Source organism: Chenopodium quinoa, unplaced genomic scaffold (genome assembly GCF_001683475.1).
Source record: "Chenopodium quinoa cultivar QQ74 unplaced genomic scaffold, ASM168347v1, whole genome shotgun sequence".
Classification (NCBI taxonomy): Eukaryota; Viridiplantae; Streptophyta; class Magnoliopsida; order Caryophyllales; family Amaranthaceae; genus Chenopodium; species Chenopodium quinoa.
Window position 1 is genome coordinate 1,465,925 of NW_018742681.1, and position 19,782 is coordinate 1,485,706.

At 39.7% G+C, this 19,782-nt stretch overlaps 1 protein-coding gene across 1 annotated transcript; it reads left to right on the forward strand.

Moving 5' to 3' along the window:
- The first annotated feature begins 2,741 nt into the window (after positions 1-2,741).
- On the forward strand, positions 2,742-8,616 carry LOC110722465. The gene is made up of 6 exons (XM_021901736.1): positions 2,742-3,047; positions 3,186-3,875; positions 3,932-4,416; positions 7,348-7,636; positions 7,744-7,947; positions 8,164-8,616. Exons 1-6 carry the CDS (start codon positions 2,742-2,744, stop codon positions 8,614-8,616), a joined length of 2,427 nt encoding a protein of 808 aa, XP_021757428.1.
- The last annotated feature ends 11,166 nt before the right edge of the window (positions 8,617-19,782 follow it).

Sequence of the window (19,782 nt, forward strand, 5' to 3'; positions counted from 1 at the left end):
ATTTAAGTTCCTTTTTAGATCGGTTTTGGAGGAGGAAAGGAAAAAAAAAACAGTAGAATAGTTTTCAGCAAATACTTTCTCTTAGTTAGCACCTTAGTTCATTAAATTAGTTGATGATTTAGTTTGGAAACTCTAAAATCTAATCATTGTAGAAGCAAACTTCAAGGTTCATTTTCAGATTTTCAGCATTTATTCAACATTTTGAAGCTTCAATAGTAACTTCTTTCACTTGTCTCTACTTATTTTCTGATTTTATTTTGTTATTATAAGTCACTTGAATCTCTCTTAATCTTGATAAATTGTTGTTGCATGTTAGTTTTATCCATAGTGAATCACTTTTCCCCAATTTTAGAATTACTTATAATCCCAACTTGGAATTTTGCATGTTACTCACAATGAATTGTGAGTAGTCCTCTTGGCTAGGGGTTGGGTGAAACTCAACCTAATGGTTAATTAAGTAAACTTGGGAGAAGTATTGATGTTTGATTTGTGATTAAATTGATTGTATGAGATTGCTTGATAGTTCTTCATGATAGGAGTAGCTACCCTAGAATTTGGAGCTTGATGGCATGTTATGCTTGGTTTGACATAGAAATGTAGATTAAGTATGTCATTACTTATTGCAATTTGATTATGTATCTCCTATTGCTAAACTAATGTGGGATCTAAGTTTAGGAGTGTGAGTTGTTTTCCTAATTGCATGAGGTTGGTTTTACATATAGTCCTTGCTATCTCTTGTCTCTATTTGCTCCCAATATGTTTGATTACCATGGTTAAGTGGATCCCATTCCGTAGTACTTTTAATTACTTGATTTAGAAAAATAGTTTGTTTGTCTACTTGACGAACCACCAATCAACAAAAGTTTTCGAACTAGCTTGCGTATTAAGATCTTTAGCGATTACATCCCGTTCCTTGTGGACCGAACTCTTACTTATCATTGTTCTTGGTTTGTGAGATGTTTGCTTATAAATGTGTTTGAATGAGTGTGGAATGTGCGACCGTTCTAACGCCCATGAAAATGGCGCCATTGCTGGGGAACGGTGTTGTTGATTGCTATCTGATTGCTTGAGTCTAGTTCACTAAAAAAAATACAAAAAGAGTTTTCTTCTTGGCTACACTTGTAGCCTTCTACTCATTGCACTTGTTGAGTGTGTATGCAAAGAACCCATAACAGGATTTTGGTGCCTTACGATCTCGAGATTGAACAAACTTTTAGAAGAAGAAGGAGAAGGAGATCCGGTTCTAGGCCGTTAACTACTTCCCCAACTAGAGAGTTCAACTTCGAGGAACAACAAGACCAAATGGGTGATCCACAGCCACCACCTCAAAGACCTTTGAAGGAGTTGGAAACTCCGGGAGCTTATAGAGCTTCGAGTGGGATTGTTCCCCCAAACACCTCGGCCAATGATTTTGAGATTCGGCCCGCAATGATAAATTTGATTGAGAGGAGACAATTTAGTGGAGCAAAACACGAGAGCCCTCTTGCACATTTGAACGAGTTTGAGAAATATTGCAACACGATCAAGGTGAATGGGGTCACTCAAGAGTTTGTGAGACTAAAGCTATTTCCTTTCTCCTTAATAGGAAGGGCTCTTGAATGGCTTGAAAGGAGGTGAGACCCAATTCCTTGAGAACTTGGGATGAGCTCACCACGGCTTTCTTAGGGAGATTTTACTCTCAAAAGAAAACTGCCGAAGCAAGGGCGTTGATCCAAGGTTTTCGGCAAAGGGCTAGTGGGACTATCTATGAAGCTTGGGAGAGGTACAAGGAGTACCAAAGAGAGTGCCCTCACCATGGAATCCCAACATACCAAGTTTTACAAATCTTCTATGGAGGCTTGAGTCCTCAAGGCAAAACAAGCTTGGATGCGGGAGCCGGTGGGCCAATCATGAATAAAACCGAAGAGAAAGTGATTGAGATCATTGAAGATGTGGTAAGACACCACATGGATTGGCAAGAAGGAGAGAGGGAGTCTTCAAGCAAAGGAGGGAGTGCGGTTTACTTTGTTGATCACCTCAATGCCATCAATAATTTGACGTCTCAAATCGCCAACCTTGGCAAGGAGATGACATCAATCAAGGCAAAGCTTGAGTCCTCCTCTTCACACCAAGAGCGTCCCTCCCAATCTAAGGGGAGAGGTATGAGTTCTAACCCTTCTACTTCTACATCTAATAACATGTCAAATGGGTGTTTATTTTGTGAAAATTGTGGATCATATGATCATGACACCTCTTCTTGCACTTATGATTCTCAACCCCAACCCCAATATGAGGATGGTAATGAACTTGAAAATGAACATGTAAATGCTTTGTCTTACGATAATAGACCTAGGAATGACAATCAAAGATATTTACCACCTAATCAAAGAGGGCAAGGGGGAAATTTATATTATCAAATAGGAAATGATTATGATTATCATAACCAAAATTCATGGGGTGGTAGAAACCAAAGGGACCAAAATCCCCAAGGTAACTACAACCAACAAGGTGGTTATAGTAACCATAACCATAATAATCAAGGGAATTATGGGAATCAAGGCCAATACCACCAAGGGGGGAGTTCTAATAACCGGAACAATTGGAATAATAATGGTAATAGAGGCTTTAACAATCAAAATGCTCAAAATTCTAATGTGAGAGGTCCTAGAGCGCAACAAGACAATTTTTACACTCAAGCACCTCCACAAAAGTCTAGCCTAGAAGAGATGATGGAGAGCTAAGCCAAAATGTTTAATACCTTCATGGCCACTAGTGACAAGAAGTTCAATGAGGTTATGAATCACAACAAAATGCTAGAAACCCAAATCTCCCAATTAGCCAATGCAATTAAAGAGGGAAATAGTGCTTCTAAACTTCCACCACAAGGGCTTGACCCCAAGAGACCAGTGAACGCCATTTCTACTAGGAGTGGGAAGTTGTTGAAGGAGGGTGAGCCAAAGAAAACCAATGAGAGAGTGACCATGAATGAGCCCTCCCTTGAGAGTGAGTTTGAGCAAGAAGATGAGAGAAGTTGTGAAAACGAAAAAGGTGATGAAGTTGAGAAAGAAGTTGGAGTTGAAAATGAAAGAGAGATTGAAAAAGAAAAGAGAGTTCAAAAAGAGAAAGAGAAGGAACCAACACAATTGCAAAAACTTCCATATCCTCATAAGTTTGTGAGACACAAGCTAGATGTGCAATTTGGTAAGTTCCTAGAAACCTTGAAACAAGTCCACCTCTCAATACCCTTTACCGATGCCAAAAAACAAATGCCCAATTATGCTAGGTTTCTAAAGGATATTGTGAGTGGAAGGAGAAGTTGTGATGTTGTTGAAACGATGAACCTCACCGAAAGTTGTAGTGCTATCATAATGAACAAGATGCCTCCAAAGTTAGGAGATCCGGGTAACTTTTCCATTCCTTGTGCCATAAATCGAATACAAATTGATAGTGCTTTATGTGACTTAGGGGCTAGTGTTAGCCTTATGCCATATACAGTTTACCAAAGACTTGATATAGGGGAGCTTTTGCCTACCAACACTACCCTCCAATTAGCGGATAGATCAATCAAATTCCCTAAGGGTAAGGTAGAAGATGTTCCTCTAAGGGTTGGAAAGTTTGTTATACCGGTTGATTTTGTTGTGCTTGACATGGATGAGGATGTACATAGTCCTATCATTCTAGGGAGACCTTTTCTAGCTACATCCGGTGCTTTGATTGATGTAAAAAGTGCTAAAATTACACTCAAAGTAGGTGAAGAGGTTCTTGAGTTTGATTTTAGTGCAAGCATGAAATATCCTAGTTCTACTTTAGAGAAATGCATGAAAATTGACACCATTGATTGTATTGTGAATTCTATGCAAGAGCACTTGCTCTCTACAAACAATGCCCTTGAGAATGTCTTGTTAAACAAGGAAAAGATAACAATGCCCTTGAGAATGTCTTGTTAAACAAGGAAAAGATAGGTGATCAAAGCAAGGAAATGGCGTTGTATGAAGAGTTGCTTGATGAGAATGTTGAAGGAAATGTTGAGCAAGCTTGCATGGGAATCACACCCAAACATGCTATGGAGATTTCCCCTACAAAGGAAGGTAATGGTGTGCCTATGGTAGAACTAAAACCTATACCATCACACCTTAGGTATGAATTTCTTGGACCCAATTCCACGTTTCCCGTGATTGTGAATGCATCTTTTAATGAACACCAAACTCGAATGTTATGTGGTGTGTTAAGAAACCACCAAAATGCCTTGGGATATACCCTTGATAATCTCAAGGGTATTAGTCCCGCTATTTGCATGCATCACATAACATTGGAGGAGGGTGCAAATCCATCCATAGAGAGGCAAAGAAAACTCAACCCTCAAATGGGGGAGGTGGTGAAGAAGGAAATCAACAAGCTCCTAGATGCCGGCATCATCTTCCCCATTTCGAGCTCAAGGTAGGTTTCCCCCGTGCATGTTTGTAACACCCTAGAAATTCCTTCCCTTTTAAAATACCTGTTTTGCCCTTTTTAAAATACGAAAAAGGAAAATCTAAGACATTACCGCCACCGTGAAAAGGGCTAAGGCAATTATCAAAGACACACAGCGGAAGACTACCTTTAAAACTATTTAAAATAAAGTCAACTTTAAAAGTCAAACCAAACGAAAGTAAAAGTTAAACAAAGTCAACCGAAGTCAACCTACAACTTGGAACCATTGTAGGCCCTTAAACCAAAACACTTGTAAACCTCTTTGCGTTAGTCTCACAATTAACATAATTAAATAATAAATTAAAGCAATAAACACATCATATTCTAACGAGAACTAAGCATGATTCACTCTTCACTCATGCCCCTTCATAATTATGCATCATCACCTGAAAAGCTTCTCTCTACTTGTCCCCACTACTCGCCATTAGAAATGGGTCGTCGTAGGGCCAAGGTAAAGACAAGGCCAGACAAACACACAATACACACAGTACAATCAGCAAAGCTGAGTACATAAGCGTAATTAACACACACTAACATGATTTCATCCTATCACCATACAACTTACCTCGATGCACCTGTTTACAAGCACACAACATTCATCATTTGACTCGACTACTAATTAATATTTATTTAATTTTGATTACACATCGAACGAGTTTCCAACCAACTACCTGCCTCAAATAAATTGAGGTAAACTACACCGGGAGCTAACCGGGTAGGCAAATGCCACATGAAGTGAATGGATCCTGCGCATAATAAATAATAAAAATGGAAAGTATAGCGACCTGTACCCCCAGTAGGAGTTATGGTCAAATATAAAGTCGCATAAACCCCCCCCATATGTTCATACTCGAGGTATATACGTTCCAAGAGTTTTGGTGTGTAATCTCTTTCACTTTACGTGATTTACAAATTATTAGACTTGGTGATGACTCTCAAACGCAACACACCAAACATTACAATCCATTCAAGCAATCAAACAAACCAGTTTAAACTCTTAAATATTTAGTGACCACATAACTTTAGTGTGGAATCCTTTTTAAACTACCTCGGTGTTAAAATAACACCTTAAGTGCATAAGGCACCGCAAATCCTATCCTTCGGTGTTAGAAACACCTTAAGTGAACTTAGGCACCGCAATATAACTTTTCATGTGTACTAAGACACTTAAATAGCTCATTCCTCATGCTTATAGCATTAATAAAAATTATATGAACCATAATAAAATTCCTCTTCCATAATCCAAACCAAGATAAACATCCAGTTTAACCAAACATGCTTTCTAACATGCCAATAATAAAAGTATGGTTCATAATCAACATGCCAATACAATTAATTCCAATCACTAATTCACCATAAATAAATCATACATCACCAATCATTCACCAACATCAATCCAATCAACAAATTCCATCCAACACCTATCATGATACTACTTGGAATTAATTTAACAAAGCCTAACATGCTTCTATACACTTAAACTTTACCAAGTACGCGAACGTACCTTGAATATGATCTTAAAATAGCCACGATTACACGAAATCGCTAACTTGGAATTCTCCTATAAACCACAATTATAAAAGAAGTATTAATACTCTTTTAACACAAAATTCGAGCATTATTAAAACTTATAAAATTGCTGTAATTTGGCTTATAAATATTAATTTTAATAATTTCAATCAACCACAATCAAATTCCATCCATAAAATTAATTTAAAAACCTAGGGTTTCCAATCTTGGGGCTTTTTAATTAAAAACCAAAATCTAAAAATTATAATTAAAATACTTGTTATTAAACATCCTATGAATCATCACAAAACCCAAAAAAATAATTAGATTTAGGGTAGATTTAATTAAAATAAGAAAAACAACATATATCTTTCGTTAAAATCAAAAACTGCCCGAAAACCATATTTAGAAGTTGAACTTGGCCACGAAAGGGTGGTGCTCACTACCATAGGTAGTGAGTTTTGTTTAGAATATTGTTTACACACTAAAAACACTATTTTGTTTTTAAAAATCGGACGAGTTAGAATTTAATCGTGATTACATCGAGATTAAGAAAATTACAAACGGAGAATACACAATATGCAACCACCTGGCCGCCGCTGCCACGCTGCCTGGTGGCTGCTGCCACCGGAAAAGGTTGGTGGTGGTGGCCGGCGTGTGTGGTGGTGGTGGTGTAAACAATAAATAAATAAATTAATAAATAAAAGGGGAAGGGGAAAATTAAGGAAAAATAAAATAAGAGGGGAGAAAGAGACTGTACCTTTGGGTGAATTTTCACCCTAGGCACATGAGGAGTATTTATACTCCCTCTTAACCCTCCTACTTACTTCCCTTAATAATCCCTTTCCTAATCGGATTAGGATTTGACTTTCTTTAAAACTTGTCTTTTTAAATTATTTAATATAAAATAATGTGCCCCAATATTTTAAATCATAAAATCCAATATTTTCAAGATTATTAAATAATAAAATATATTTTTAATTAAAATCATTCTTTTTGTATTGAAGAAACCCTAAATAATTTATTTCATATTGTTTAAATACTTAAAGAAATACTTATTTAAATTTAAAATACGTATAAAAATGTGGGGTATTACAATGTTGTTCCTAAGAAAGGGGGTATGACCGTAGTTGAGAATGAGTAAGGTGATCTCATCTCAACTAGGACGGTGACCGGTTGGCGGATGTGTATAGACTATAGACGTCTAAATGCATCTACCAAAAAGGATCATTTCCCCATCCCCTTTATAGATCAAATGCTTGAAAGACTAACTAGGCACAAGTATTATTGCTTTCTCGACGGTTATTCGGGTTTCTTCCAAATTCCCATAAACCCGGATGACCAAGAGAAAACAACCTTTACTTGTCCTTATGGAACTTTTACTTACAGGAGAATGCCATTTGGTCTATGCAATGCACCCGGGACGTTTCAAAGATGCATGATGAGCATATTTGGTGACATGCTCGAAGAGGAAATGGAGGTGTTCATGGATGACTTTTCGATTGGTGGCCTTTCATTTGAGGAGTGCTTGACAAATTTAGGCAAGTGCTTGGCAAGATGCGAAAAAGTCAATTTGGTCTTGAATTGGGAGAAGTGCCACTTTATGGTTGAGGAAGGAATTGTCCTTGGGCATAAGATCTCCAACACAGGAATTGAGGTTGACAAAGCCAAGGTTGAAGTAATCGAGAAGCTACCACCCCCTATCAACGTGAAGGGAGTAAGATCATTTATTGGGCATGCGGGGTTTTATAGAAGGTTTATCAAAGACTTCTCACTAATTGCTAGGCCCTTAATGCTCTTCTTCAAAAGGAGGCTGATTTCGTGTTTAATGAAGAGTGCCTCAATGCTTTCAACAAGTTAAAGCAAGCTTTGATTTCTACTCCTATTGTGCAAGGGCCGAGATGGGATTTGCCCTTTGAGCTTATGTGTGATGCTAGTGATGTAGCTATTAGGGGTGTGCTTGGACAAAGAGTTGAAAAGAGACTTCATGTGATGTACTACATGTCCAAGACCTTGAATGAAGCTCAATGGAACTACACCACAACGGAGAAAGAATTTCTTGCCATGGTACATGCTTTTGAGAAGTTTTGGAACTACCTCATTGGTTCCAAAACTATTGTCTACACCGATCATGCGGCTATTAGGTACCTTGTGGCAAAGAAAGAGTCCAAGCCTCGTCTTTTTTGTTGGGTCCTATCACTCCAGCAATTTGATGTTGAAATCCGTGACAAGAAAGGGGCCGAGAATGTAGTTGCGGACCATCTCTCCCGTTTAGAGAATGTGCAAGCAAGTGATGATGAGGTCCCTATATGTGATGAATTGAGAGATGATGTGCTTTATGTCTTGAATGAGAAAGAGCTTCCTTGGTTCGCCGACTTGGTGAACTACTTAGCATGTAGGGAGTTTCCTCCCGATTTCTCCAAGAATCAAAGGAAGAAACTTAAACGAGAAGCAAGACATTATGTGTGGGATGACCCCATTCTCTACAAAAGGGGAGTAGATGGTTTGCTCCAAAGGTGTGTTCCAAATGAAGAAGTTCAAAGTGTGCTAGAGATGTGCCATTCCAATCCTTGTGGAGGCCACATGGGGACAAACAAAACAGCCTTGAAGATCTTGCAAAGCGGTTTGTGGTGGCCTCACATCTTTAAGGATGCTTGAGGGTTTGTGAAGACTTGTGAACGTTGTTAACGAACCAGCAACATATCCAAGCGAAATGAGATGCCTCAACAACCAATACTTGAGTTAGAGGTATTTGATGTATGGGGTATTGATTTTATGGGACCATTCCCTTCTTCTCATGGAAATCAATACATCCTTGTGGCGGTCGACTATGTCTCAAAATGGGTTGAATCCATTGCGTCCCCAACTAATGACCACAAGGTAGTGATGAAATTGTTGAAGAAAGTCATATTTCCAATATTTGGGATTCCTAGAGCGGTGGTAAGTGATAACGGTTCACATTTCGTGCATAGTGCTTTTCAAAGAATGTTGAGGAAGCATGGAGTTCATCAACAGTTTGGTTCAACCTATCACCCACAAACTAGTGGACAAGCGGAAGTGTCCAATCGTCAAATTAAGTTGATTCTTGAAAAGACGGTTGCAAGGAATCGAAAAGATTGGTCGGAAAAACTTGATGATGCTCTTTGGGCATATAAAACGGCATTCAAGACCCCTATAGGCACAATCCCATATCGACTTGTGTATGGCAAATCTTGTCATCTTCCGGTGGAGCTTGAGCACCGAGCACAATGGGCCATAAAGAAAATAAATTACGATTTGGCAAGTGCAGGAGAGCAAAGATGGCTGGATTTGCATGAGCTAGAAGAGCTTCGATTGGATGCCTATGATTGTGCTACCATATACAAGGCCCGGTCAAAGGAATGGAATGATCGGCACATTGAAAAGAAGACATTTCTTGTGGGTGACAAGGTACTTCTCTACAATTCAAGAATGAAATTGTTTCCCGGGAAACTTTTGTCAAGGTGGAGTGGTCCTTTTGTCGTCAAAGAAGTTTTCCCTCGTAGAGCCGTGGAAATTTCAGATTTAGATGGACTGAGATCGTTCAAAGTTAATGGGCATCGCCTCAAGCTCTACTATGAGGGTGCTCAGGTTGGTTTAATTGAGTTGGTACAATATAATCTTACCTCCTAAGTGAGGAGGTCGTCAAGCTATTGACGTTAAACAAGCGCTTCCGGGAGGCAACCTGAGTTTCTAACCCTCCTCTATTATATTTTCTTGAAGTTTTTCATTCTTCTTTCTACAACTTTGGATTGATGGTTTTGTGTGTATTTGGTTTGTGTTGGTATTCTTGTTTGTCTTGCCTTCAAAGGGAATGCATTTTCCATGTACTTTTGGCATGATTGTGTGGTATTTTAGAGTGTCTTGAGGAGAAGTTTTGTGCAAATTTTTCAGAATTGAGGATTTTAGGGGAGTTCGACCGAACTCCAAATAGGTTCGGCCGAACTTTTCATAAGTTTGATCGAACCCCCATGAGTTTGGCCGCTCCAGCCCTAGAACTCAAAATGGGCTGCAATTTGCCAGATTCTAGAAAATCCGGCAGTTCGACCGAACTTTTCAAAATTTTGGTCGAACCTCTGCTGGTCCGACCGAACCTCCCAAAGGTTCGGCCGCTCCTGTTCTAGAAGTCAAATTGGGCTGCAATCTGGCAGGTTCTGGAAAATCCGAAAGTTCGACCGAACTTTTCAAAAGTTTGGCCAAACTTCTGATGGCCCGACCGAACTGTTTTATGGTTCGGCCAAACCTTTTTCGAGTAAGTGACCTTAATTTATAAAGCGAGTGCCGCAGCTTCTCACTCCTCCTTTATACTTTCGGCCCTCTCTCTCTCTTCTCTTCTCCTTCTCACTCTAAAACTCCATTGTCACCCCTCCTTTAACCTCAAATCTCCATAAAAATCACTCCAATCTTTTCTCTTTCCCACTTCATTTTCATCCACTACTCAATTCCTACAATCTCCTCAATTTTTCCCCAATTTCTAGGGTTTGAGTGACTTGAAACTTTTGGATTTCTACTTGCTTCCAACTAATTGTGGTATGGTTATTCTAGCTTTTGCAAGTTCATTTCTTCAATTTCTCTTAGTTTTACCATGTTTTACATGTTCAAGTATGAATTGTGGTATAATTGAAATTGTTAGTCATGGCTTGTTTGATTTATGTGGTTCTTAGGATTTCCTTGTTGTAATTGGTTGGTTGTTGATAGTAGAACTTGTTTCATGATAAATATGCATGTATGCCTTGATTTTTCATGATTTCAATTTGTTTGCTTGAATATATTAATCTTTCACTAGGTTGTTCATGCTACATTTTGATTGAGAAATTCTTGAGTTGGATGTAATTTTGTGACTATTAATTTTGATGAGTTTTGAGTGTATTTCATGAATTTTAGGGGACATCATGCCCAAATAGGTTTTCTTAGGATTTGCATTTGATTGCCATAGGACTTTTAGCTCATGCCTTGGTTTATAAGTGTCCATTAATGCCTTGAATTGTATTGTTGTTACCATCTACATCTATTTCACAACTCATGGCTTTTACTCTCATTGCATACACTTTTAATCTTGACAAGCTTCTTGTGTCTCCTCTAGGCTTGAATCTTCCTAATGTTAGTTCTTGGTGATTTTGTAGATTCACAATGCATCTTTTTGGCAAAGGCAAGTCCAAGAGGAAGAGGACAGGTGAATCTTCATCGTCCAATTTTCCACCTCCAACCGGCATCAATGATCATGGCATCATCGCTCCGAACAAGCACTTTTGGGATGTCTATAAGACCCTTATAGACCGTCCTATACGATCTACAAGGTTCTTCTGCGAGAACACCTTAAGAAAGCTTGGCATCATGGATGAAGTAGTTCGGCTCGCACAAAACTTTGGTTGGGGCGAGTTCATTGAACTCCACGCTCACACCTATGAACGCGTCACATTGGAGTTCCTTGCTTCCCTCCGCAAGGAAGTCATTGAAGAAGATGATGAAGGGAATGAATCTCAAATCGTTCTTCACTTTCGCATGTTCAACGAAGACCATTCCCTAACCGAGAGTGAGCTCAACGACATCTTTCATTGGCAAGCAACCGGGTTATATCGACCCTCCGATATGACCTCAATGTGTCGCATCCCCTATAATGAACAAGAATGGTGGCGGAGCATCTCCACCAAGCCCGTTTTTCGCACTAACACCGCAAAGGTCAACAACATCATTCATATTGCTTTGAGATACTTCGCCCGGCTCCTTCAATATGCCGTATTCTTCAAGGCAAACCTCGGCTCTATGGTGAAAGATGAGGTAGCTTTCCTTTACTTGGCCGACAATCCTCAGCGTTTGAAGTTCTAATGCTCCACCACTTTTATCTCGAGATTGTTGGACACTCGAGATGGGCGGCTTGGTGATGAGATACACATAGGGGGGGCATGATCACTCTCATTGCCCTTTCTTTGAATGGTGGAGCTTACAAGGAACAAATTGATTTGCTCCCCCATGTGCTCCAAAACAAAGAAGAAGAGGTCGTCGGCTACCCTCCATATGCTCTTTCTATTGTTGCACTCCGCAACCAACGCTTCATCAACTACACCACCCAGAATCGCAAATTTATCCACTTGGTCGATAATGGAGAAGAATGGTGTGTCCTCCCGGATCCCCCTCACACTTCGGTAGATCCTTCCAACCCGCTAAGGTGGAAGATTGCGCGGAAATTCATCCCTGATGAATTAAGGAAAAATCAAGTCCGCGGTGCAATCTCTCACTTTCAACCGGTTTACCAAATGGAGCATCCCATTCCCCCCCCTAGTGGGGGAGGTGAGACATCTTCTTCTTCTTCCTCTTTTCCTTTTGATATGAGTGCCCTCCGTAGTACCCTCGATGTTATTTGTCATGATAATCAGGCTTCTATTAAACAATGGGGGTGCTACAGAAGGATGAACTATGATAATCTTGTGCAAGCGGGCGTTCAAACGCCCTATGTTAACTATCCCTACCACCCGCCTCAAGAGGGTCCGGTTCCACATTGGGACCCCTATGACCCTAACAACCCCACCCCCAACACCTATGCTTATTGGGAAGGTCCTATCGACCCATCCCAACGTGTTGGTACCCCACCATACAACCCATATCGGCTGGGTGGGTGTGACTACGCCTATGATCCGACATGTCCATCAACCCCGAATCCTTTTGATGGTGGTTGGGGTACCCAAGGGTGGCCCTATGAGCACTTTAACTAACCCTTCCATCCATTCATGGATTGCCCCGGGTTTGATTTCATCAACCCTCCTAAGGAACGGGAGGATAGAAACCCCCAATGAGGGTTCTCTCCCTCCCTTCCCTCCGGATTTTCATGCCTTTCACTTTTTCTCGAGACGTGCAAAAGACTAGCGTGGGGGAGGATGTTCCTTTTGGTTGAAGTGTACATAGGAGGGTAGTGTGGTAGGATGGTAGCTTGTGCATATGGAGAACCATCGAGGATAACGAATTTGTTGTAGTTAGTGATGATTTTTGGTTGGCTATATTTTTTTTTATGATGATGATGATTCTTATGATGATGATGTTATGATGTAAAAAAAAAAAAAAAATTAATAAGTTGTTGTTCCCTCTTCTCTTTTGATCTAATGAACAAATCCCATAATCCAAATTTTGTAGATGGTTTTTTTATGTCAGTCATTTTCTTTTGTTCATAATTCCAGTCTTTTTCTTTTGTTCACTAACTTTTCTTTGTATAGTTGTAGTGTTTCTTTTCATTTGGCTCACTTTCCTTGTAGATTGAAAACGGAAACACAAAAAGATGGAATAAGGAGCAACTCAAGCTCCGGAACCTTGGTGAGATCGCAATATTTGTCTTGTGTTCTAATTCAAGCAGCATTTGGTGAGATCTTTCCATACTTTCCTTTATTTTCCTTTGTGTGCATAGTTAGTTTAGACTAGGATGGAGTTGATTGTTCGAGGTTGTTTGCATCTGATTCCACGGAATCTGGTGATCGTTGGTATTGATGCCGAACGATCTTTGTTTGTCGATTGGGAATTGTATTTTTCTAGCCTCTTATCTCTCTTGTACTCCTTCCTTTAAAAGATTGAATATATATATATATATATATATATATATATACGAAAAATGTGAAAAATGAAAAAGATTTTCCTTTTTGTTCAAGGCAAACCACGAAAAGCTTAGTTGTTTCATTTTCATTTCGAGCATAATAAAGTTGACTTGTGTGTTTGAATGCTTTGCTTCTTGAGTGTTATAAGTTTGCATGCTTCGGGATTGCCATTGGTTGACTCTAGGACATGTTCATGCTAAGGTAGTTGTTTCTAGAACTCGTAAGGCCAATCGAACCCAAATTCACTTGTTTGTGGTAAGAAGGTGTTGCTCTCATTAGGGGATTTGAAGCCCTAGAGATGGTTTTTGTAACCCGATGTGAGCTTTATTGTTCAAGCCTTCAACATTACTTGTATGAGCGGCGTAGGATCCTCACCAAGGCATGCTTAGATCTAGAACTTGGCATCTGGCTCCCGAGATCGAGACCGAACTAACCTATGAATGACAAAGGCATTCTTCATTTGCTGACTATTTTTGTTTCTAGGATAAGCTTTTATTTTTATTATATTTTGTATTTTTGGCTGCATTTTCCCTTACCATGTTGAGTCTTCCCCTCCTTGATTATAGCACATCACAAGCCCATGGCCCTTTTGTTTTACTTTCACCCTTAGAATCGTGAAGCTCAAGCCATGAAAGCTTATTGTAGTTTTGATTTAAAATTTGGAAGGGAATGGTTCTAAATGGAAAGTAAAGTAGTGATTTTGTGAATATGTGTTCAATAAAAGCGAATGAAAATCCTAGAAAAAGCCTTCAATAGTAAAAAAAAAAAAAAAAAAAAAAGAAAAAAGAAAAAAAAGGGAGAGTTGATGAATGAAGATGTAAGAGGAAAATGAAAGCTCAAAAGTGTTTGGCAATGTAGTTCAAGTTTGTGGCAACGTAGTTTGAAAATTGGTAGATGATTGATTTTGAAAAAGAGGCTTGATCACCCTTTGCTTCACGATTAGGCTAAGTACCAATTTCCAAATTTTTCCACACCCTTACCCCCTAGCCAACGTTACAACCCTTTCGATGCTCTTTTGACTTAGGTTGGTTGAGTCGCTAGTCGGTGGAGGGAGCTGGATCTCAAGCATATGGAGAGGGCATGACTTGGTAAGATGTCGGGTTCCTCTATTTTGCAATGTTTTATCTTTGTTCCGGCTCCTTTGAGGAGTCACTTGATTCTATCTCCAAGGGCGGATTTTAATCTAGATGAGGGAACGCGGTAAGATTGTATGGAATGCGGGGGGAGTGGTGCATGTTAGAGTTCTCTATGCTTAGCATGACTTTTCCTTCAAATAACCTTTGGCATCCCCTTGCATGCTCACTTCTACTACTTAGAAAGTTTGGCATTCATTCATGTTTATTATCTCTAAAAGCTTAACTTGATTACGATTTGTGTTGGATTTGCTGTTTCTCTTACCCTTGTTTTTGGTTTGTCTTAAACACAATTTTGTAAGAGTTGTGGGGTATGCTCTTTGGAAACCCTCACGAGATCACAACTCGTCCTCATCGGCGACATTGGGGTTTAAATAGCTTGTTGCTTTTGCTAAAAGCAACTTTCGGCTTTTCTTTTGTTTCTTGCTTGTTTGAATAACTAAATCTTTCTCCCTTGTTCATTTTCTTTTGCTTTGCTCGAGGGCGAGCAAAGGCTTAGCGTGGGGGAGTTTGATGAGTGACATTTATGTCACTCTTAGGGGTAGTGTTTAGGTCTCTTTCCTCCTATTTTTCTTAGGTTTTTCTACCTCATTTCTTCTCTTATGGCTTCTTTATGTGTTGATAAAAAGTATGCTTATTTACGTTGTTTTGATAATCTTTATGCATTATTTTATCATCCCCATCCTCTCGTGATCTTTGCTATCTTTTGCAGGTTCCATGGCGGTCCTAAGCACGGTGGGAGGCCCCTTGGCCAAGTATAGAGGCATGGACAAAGGCAAGAGGAGCAAAAGGGAAGGAGAAGAAGCAAGAAGAGGAAGTGCAAGAGGAGGTGTGGCCGAACCTCTGAAAGGTTCGGTCGAACCAAGGTGTGGTCAAACTTTTGAAAAGTTTGACCGAACCTCCTAGGTGCATAGGAGGCAGTTTCAACCCAGTTTTCAGCAATTTTGCAGGAGGGGTCGAACCTCAAAAGTTCGACCAAACAAGGATCAGGGAGGTTCGACCGAACCTACCTAGAGTCCGACCGAACCTACCCAGAGTTCGGTCGGACCTTTTCCCGATCTCAGCCAACTTTGTACGGACTATTTAAGTTCCTTTTTAGATCGGTTTTGGAGGAGGAAAGGAAAAAAAAACAGTAGAATAGTTTTCAGCAAATACTTTCTCTTAGTTAGCACCTTAGTTCATTAAATTAGTTGATGATTTAGTTTGGAAACTCTAAAATCTAATCATTGTAGAAGCAAACTTCAAGGTTCATTTTCAGATTTTCAGCATTTATTAAACATTTTGAAGCTTCAATAGTAACTTCTTTCACTTGTCTCTACTTATTTTCTGATTTTATTTTGTTATTATAAGTCACTTGAATCTCTCTTAATCTTGATAAATTGTTGTTGCATGTTAGTTTTATCCATAGTGAATCACTTTTCCCCAATTTTAGAATTACTTATAATCCCAACTTGGAATTTTGCATGTTACTCACAATGAATTGTGAGTAGTCCTCTTGGCTAGGGGTTGGGTGAAACTCAACCTAATGGTTAATTAAGTAAACTTGGGAGAAATATTGATGTTTGATTTGTGATTAAATTAATTGTATGAGATTGCTTGTTAGTTCTTCATGATAGGAGTAGCTACCCTAGAATTTGGAGCTTCATGGCATGTTATGCTTGGTTTGAAATGGAAATGTAGATTAAGTATGTCATTACTTATTGCAATTTGATTATGTATCTCCTATTGCTAAAAAAATGTGGGATCTAAGTTTAGGAGTGTGAGTTGTTTTCCTAATTGCATGAGGTTGGTTTTACATATAGTCCTTGCTATCTCTTGTCTCTATTTGCTCCCAATATGCTTGATTACCATGGTTATGTGGATCCCATTCCCTAGTACTTTTAATTACTTGATTTAGAAAAATAGTTTGTTTGTCTACTTGACGAACCACCAATCAACAAAAGTTTTCGAACTAGCTTGCGTATTAAGATCTTTAGCGATTACATCCCGTTCCCTGTGGACCGAACTCTTACTTATCATTGCGCTTGGTTTGTGAGATGTTTGCTTATAAATGTGTTTGAATGAGTGTGGAATGTGCGACCATTCTAACGCCCATGAAAATGGCGCCGTTGCCGGGGAACGGTGTTGTTGATTGTTATCTGATTGCTTGAGTCTAGTTCACTAAAAAAAAATACAAAAAGAGTTTTCTTCTTGGCTACACTTGTAGCCTTCTACTCATTGCACTTGTTGAGTGTGTATGCACAGAACCCATAACAGGATTTTGGTGCCTTATGATCCCGAGATTGAACAAACTTTTAGAAGAAGAAGGAGAAGGAGATGCGGTTCTAGGCCGTTAACTACTTCCCCAACTAGAGTGTTCAACTTCGAGGAACAACAAGACCAAATGGGTGATCCACAGCCACCACCTCAAAGACCTTTGAAGGAGTTGGGAACTCCGGGAGCTTATAGAGCTTCGAGTGGGATTGTTCCCCCAAACACCCCGGCCAATGATTTGAGATTCGGCCCGCAATGATAAATTTGATTGGGAGGAGACAATTTAGTGGAGCAAAACACGAGAGCCCTCTTGCACATTTGAACGAGTTTGAGATATATTGCAACACGATCAGGGTGAATGGGGTCACTCAAGAGTTTGTGAGACTAAAGCTATTTCCTTTCTCCTTAATAGGAAGGGCTCTTGAATGACTTGAAAGGAGGTGAGACCCAATTCCTTGAGAACTTGGGATGAGGTCACCACGGCTTTCTTAGGGAGATTTTACCCTCAAAAGAAAACTGCCGAAGCAAGGGCGTTGATTCAAGGTTTTCGACAAAGGGCTAGTGAGATTATCTATGAAGCTTGGGAGAGGTACAAGGAGTACCAAAGAGAGTGCCCTCACCATGGAATCCTAACATACCAAGCAGATTGACTATCACAAAATAGGTGCATGCCATTCTCATGTTGCACCCCTAAGTCTCTAAGTAGTTGTTTCAACCACTTTAATTCACAAGTCACTGCAGCCATTGAACTATACTCTGCCTCTGAAGAAGAGCGCAATCGTAGGTTGTTTCTTAGTTTTCCACGATACTGGGGAAAAACCAAGAATCACCAACCAACCACTCAACGGTCGCCTAGAAAGAGGACAACTTGCCCAGTCTGAGTCACACCATCCTTCCAGCTATAAGGCGCTGTCAGATATCAACAAAATACCCTGACCTGGATTTTTCTTCAGATATCTCACAACTCGCATAACTGCATACTAATGTTCTACTCTAGGATTTTTTATAAACAGTGATAAAATGTGAACAGAATATGCCAAATCTAGTCTCGTCACAGACAAATAAATCAAACGACCAACAAGTTTGCGATATTTCTCAACATCATGCAACAGTTCACCGTTGCTAGAGCCAACCTGTGATTTTGTTCCATAGGGAACTTTGCTGGCTTCGCATCAGATAATCCTGATTTTGTAACAATATCCATGGCATACTTCTTTGAGAAATAAAAAATCCCTGACTATTTCGGGCTACCTCTAAACCCAAAAAATATTTCAGCATTCCCAAGTCTTTCATTTTGAAACACTTTCCCAAGTATGCCTTAAAATTAATCAAAGCAGCCTTGTCATAGCTAGCGATGATTAAGTCATCAACATACACTAACACATTTACCTGTAAATTCCCTTTCGTTAAAGTAAATAACGAGTAATCAGAATATGATTGTTTAAAGCCATAATTTTTCAATGTTGTGGTTAGTTTTTCAAACCAACACCAGGAGGCTTGTTTCAAGCCATACAATGATTTTCTCATCCTGCAAACTTTGTCAAAGTTATTATTTCAAAACCAGGAGGAATTTTTATGTATACCTCTTCCTCCAAATCACCATGAAGAAAAGCATTATGGACGTCCATTTGATGAACCTCCCAATTTTTCACAGCAACAACTACGAAAGTCCGTACTATTATCATCTTAGCCACCGAAGCAAATGTCTCATTATAGTCCAGACCCTCGATCTGATGATGACCAAATATGACAAGCCCCACCTTCAATCTCTGCAAATTTCCATGTTCATCATATTTTTCTTTGTAGACCCATTTACTCTCAAGAGCTTTATTCCCGGGTGACAATTTTTCTAGAGTCCACGTTCCTTGCTCTTCAAGAGCATGAATTTCATCAGCCATAGCTTTTATCCACCCCTCGTTCTTCATGGCCTCTTTAAAATTTCTCGGTTCAGTGCCTCCTGTTAGTGCCTCCTGTAATTGCAGCTACATATGTTCTATGTTTTACATAAAAGCAATGAGGATCGACAAAGTGTGTTATTGAAAAATCAGTACCTGAGAAAGTTGATGTCGCGGGTGAAGATGGACTTTTATTCTGTATGGTGTGAGTAACATAATCACGAAGTTTGACTGAAGGGATCTTTTCTCGCATCCCCTTTCCCATATTTTGCTGCGTTTCAAGCAGCTCATTTACCCCTAAGCTTGCCCTTGTTAGCTGCTTAGAGCTGTTGGAGGTTGCCCCTGGTGAGTCACGACCTTCGCTGGCTGCATCTGTACACGCACCAGCACCCGCAAGCATCTCAGTAGGCTGGCTAGATGCGAGAGGGATGCTACTGCCAGGCTACTCCGCAGGGTGCCTACGGTTTCCCTCTGTGTGTCATGGGCTGGTCGCGAAGGGTACTTCCTGGTGAGCATCCCCCCCTAAACCTCGATTCTCCCTGCCCACAGCTTCATTCTCTTGGTGGTCTGCAGCATCCTCATGCTCACACCACTTATCATCACTATAGCACTCATCCACCACTTGGTTTTGTTGATGAGGTTCACTATCCGGGTCGGCAAACGGGAATATATGCTCATGAAAAAGAACATCTCGAGTGACAAAAAACTCTTTAGTCTCCAAATCATACACCTTCCAACCTTTCTTCCCAAAGGGATATCCCAAAAAAATGCATTTCCGACTCTGACTAGCAAATTTATCACCTTTGCTATGTTGATTATAAGCATAACACAAGCACCCAAATACACGCATATAATCATACGAAGGAGTTTTAGCAAATAGAACATCAATAAGAGTTTTGGCAACCTAGAAGGTGTTCTATTTATCAAATGACAAGTCGTTTGCACACA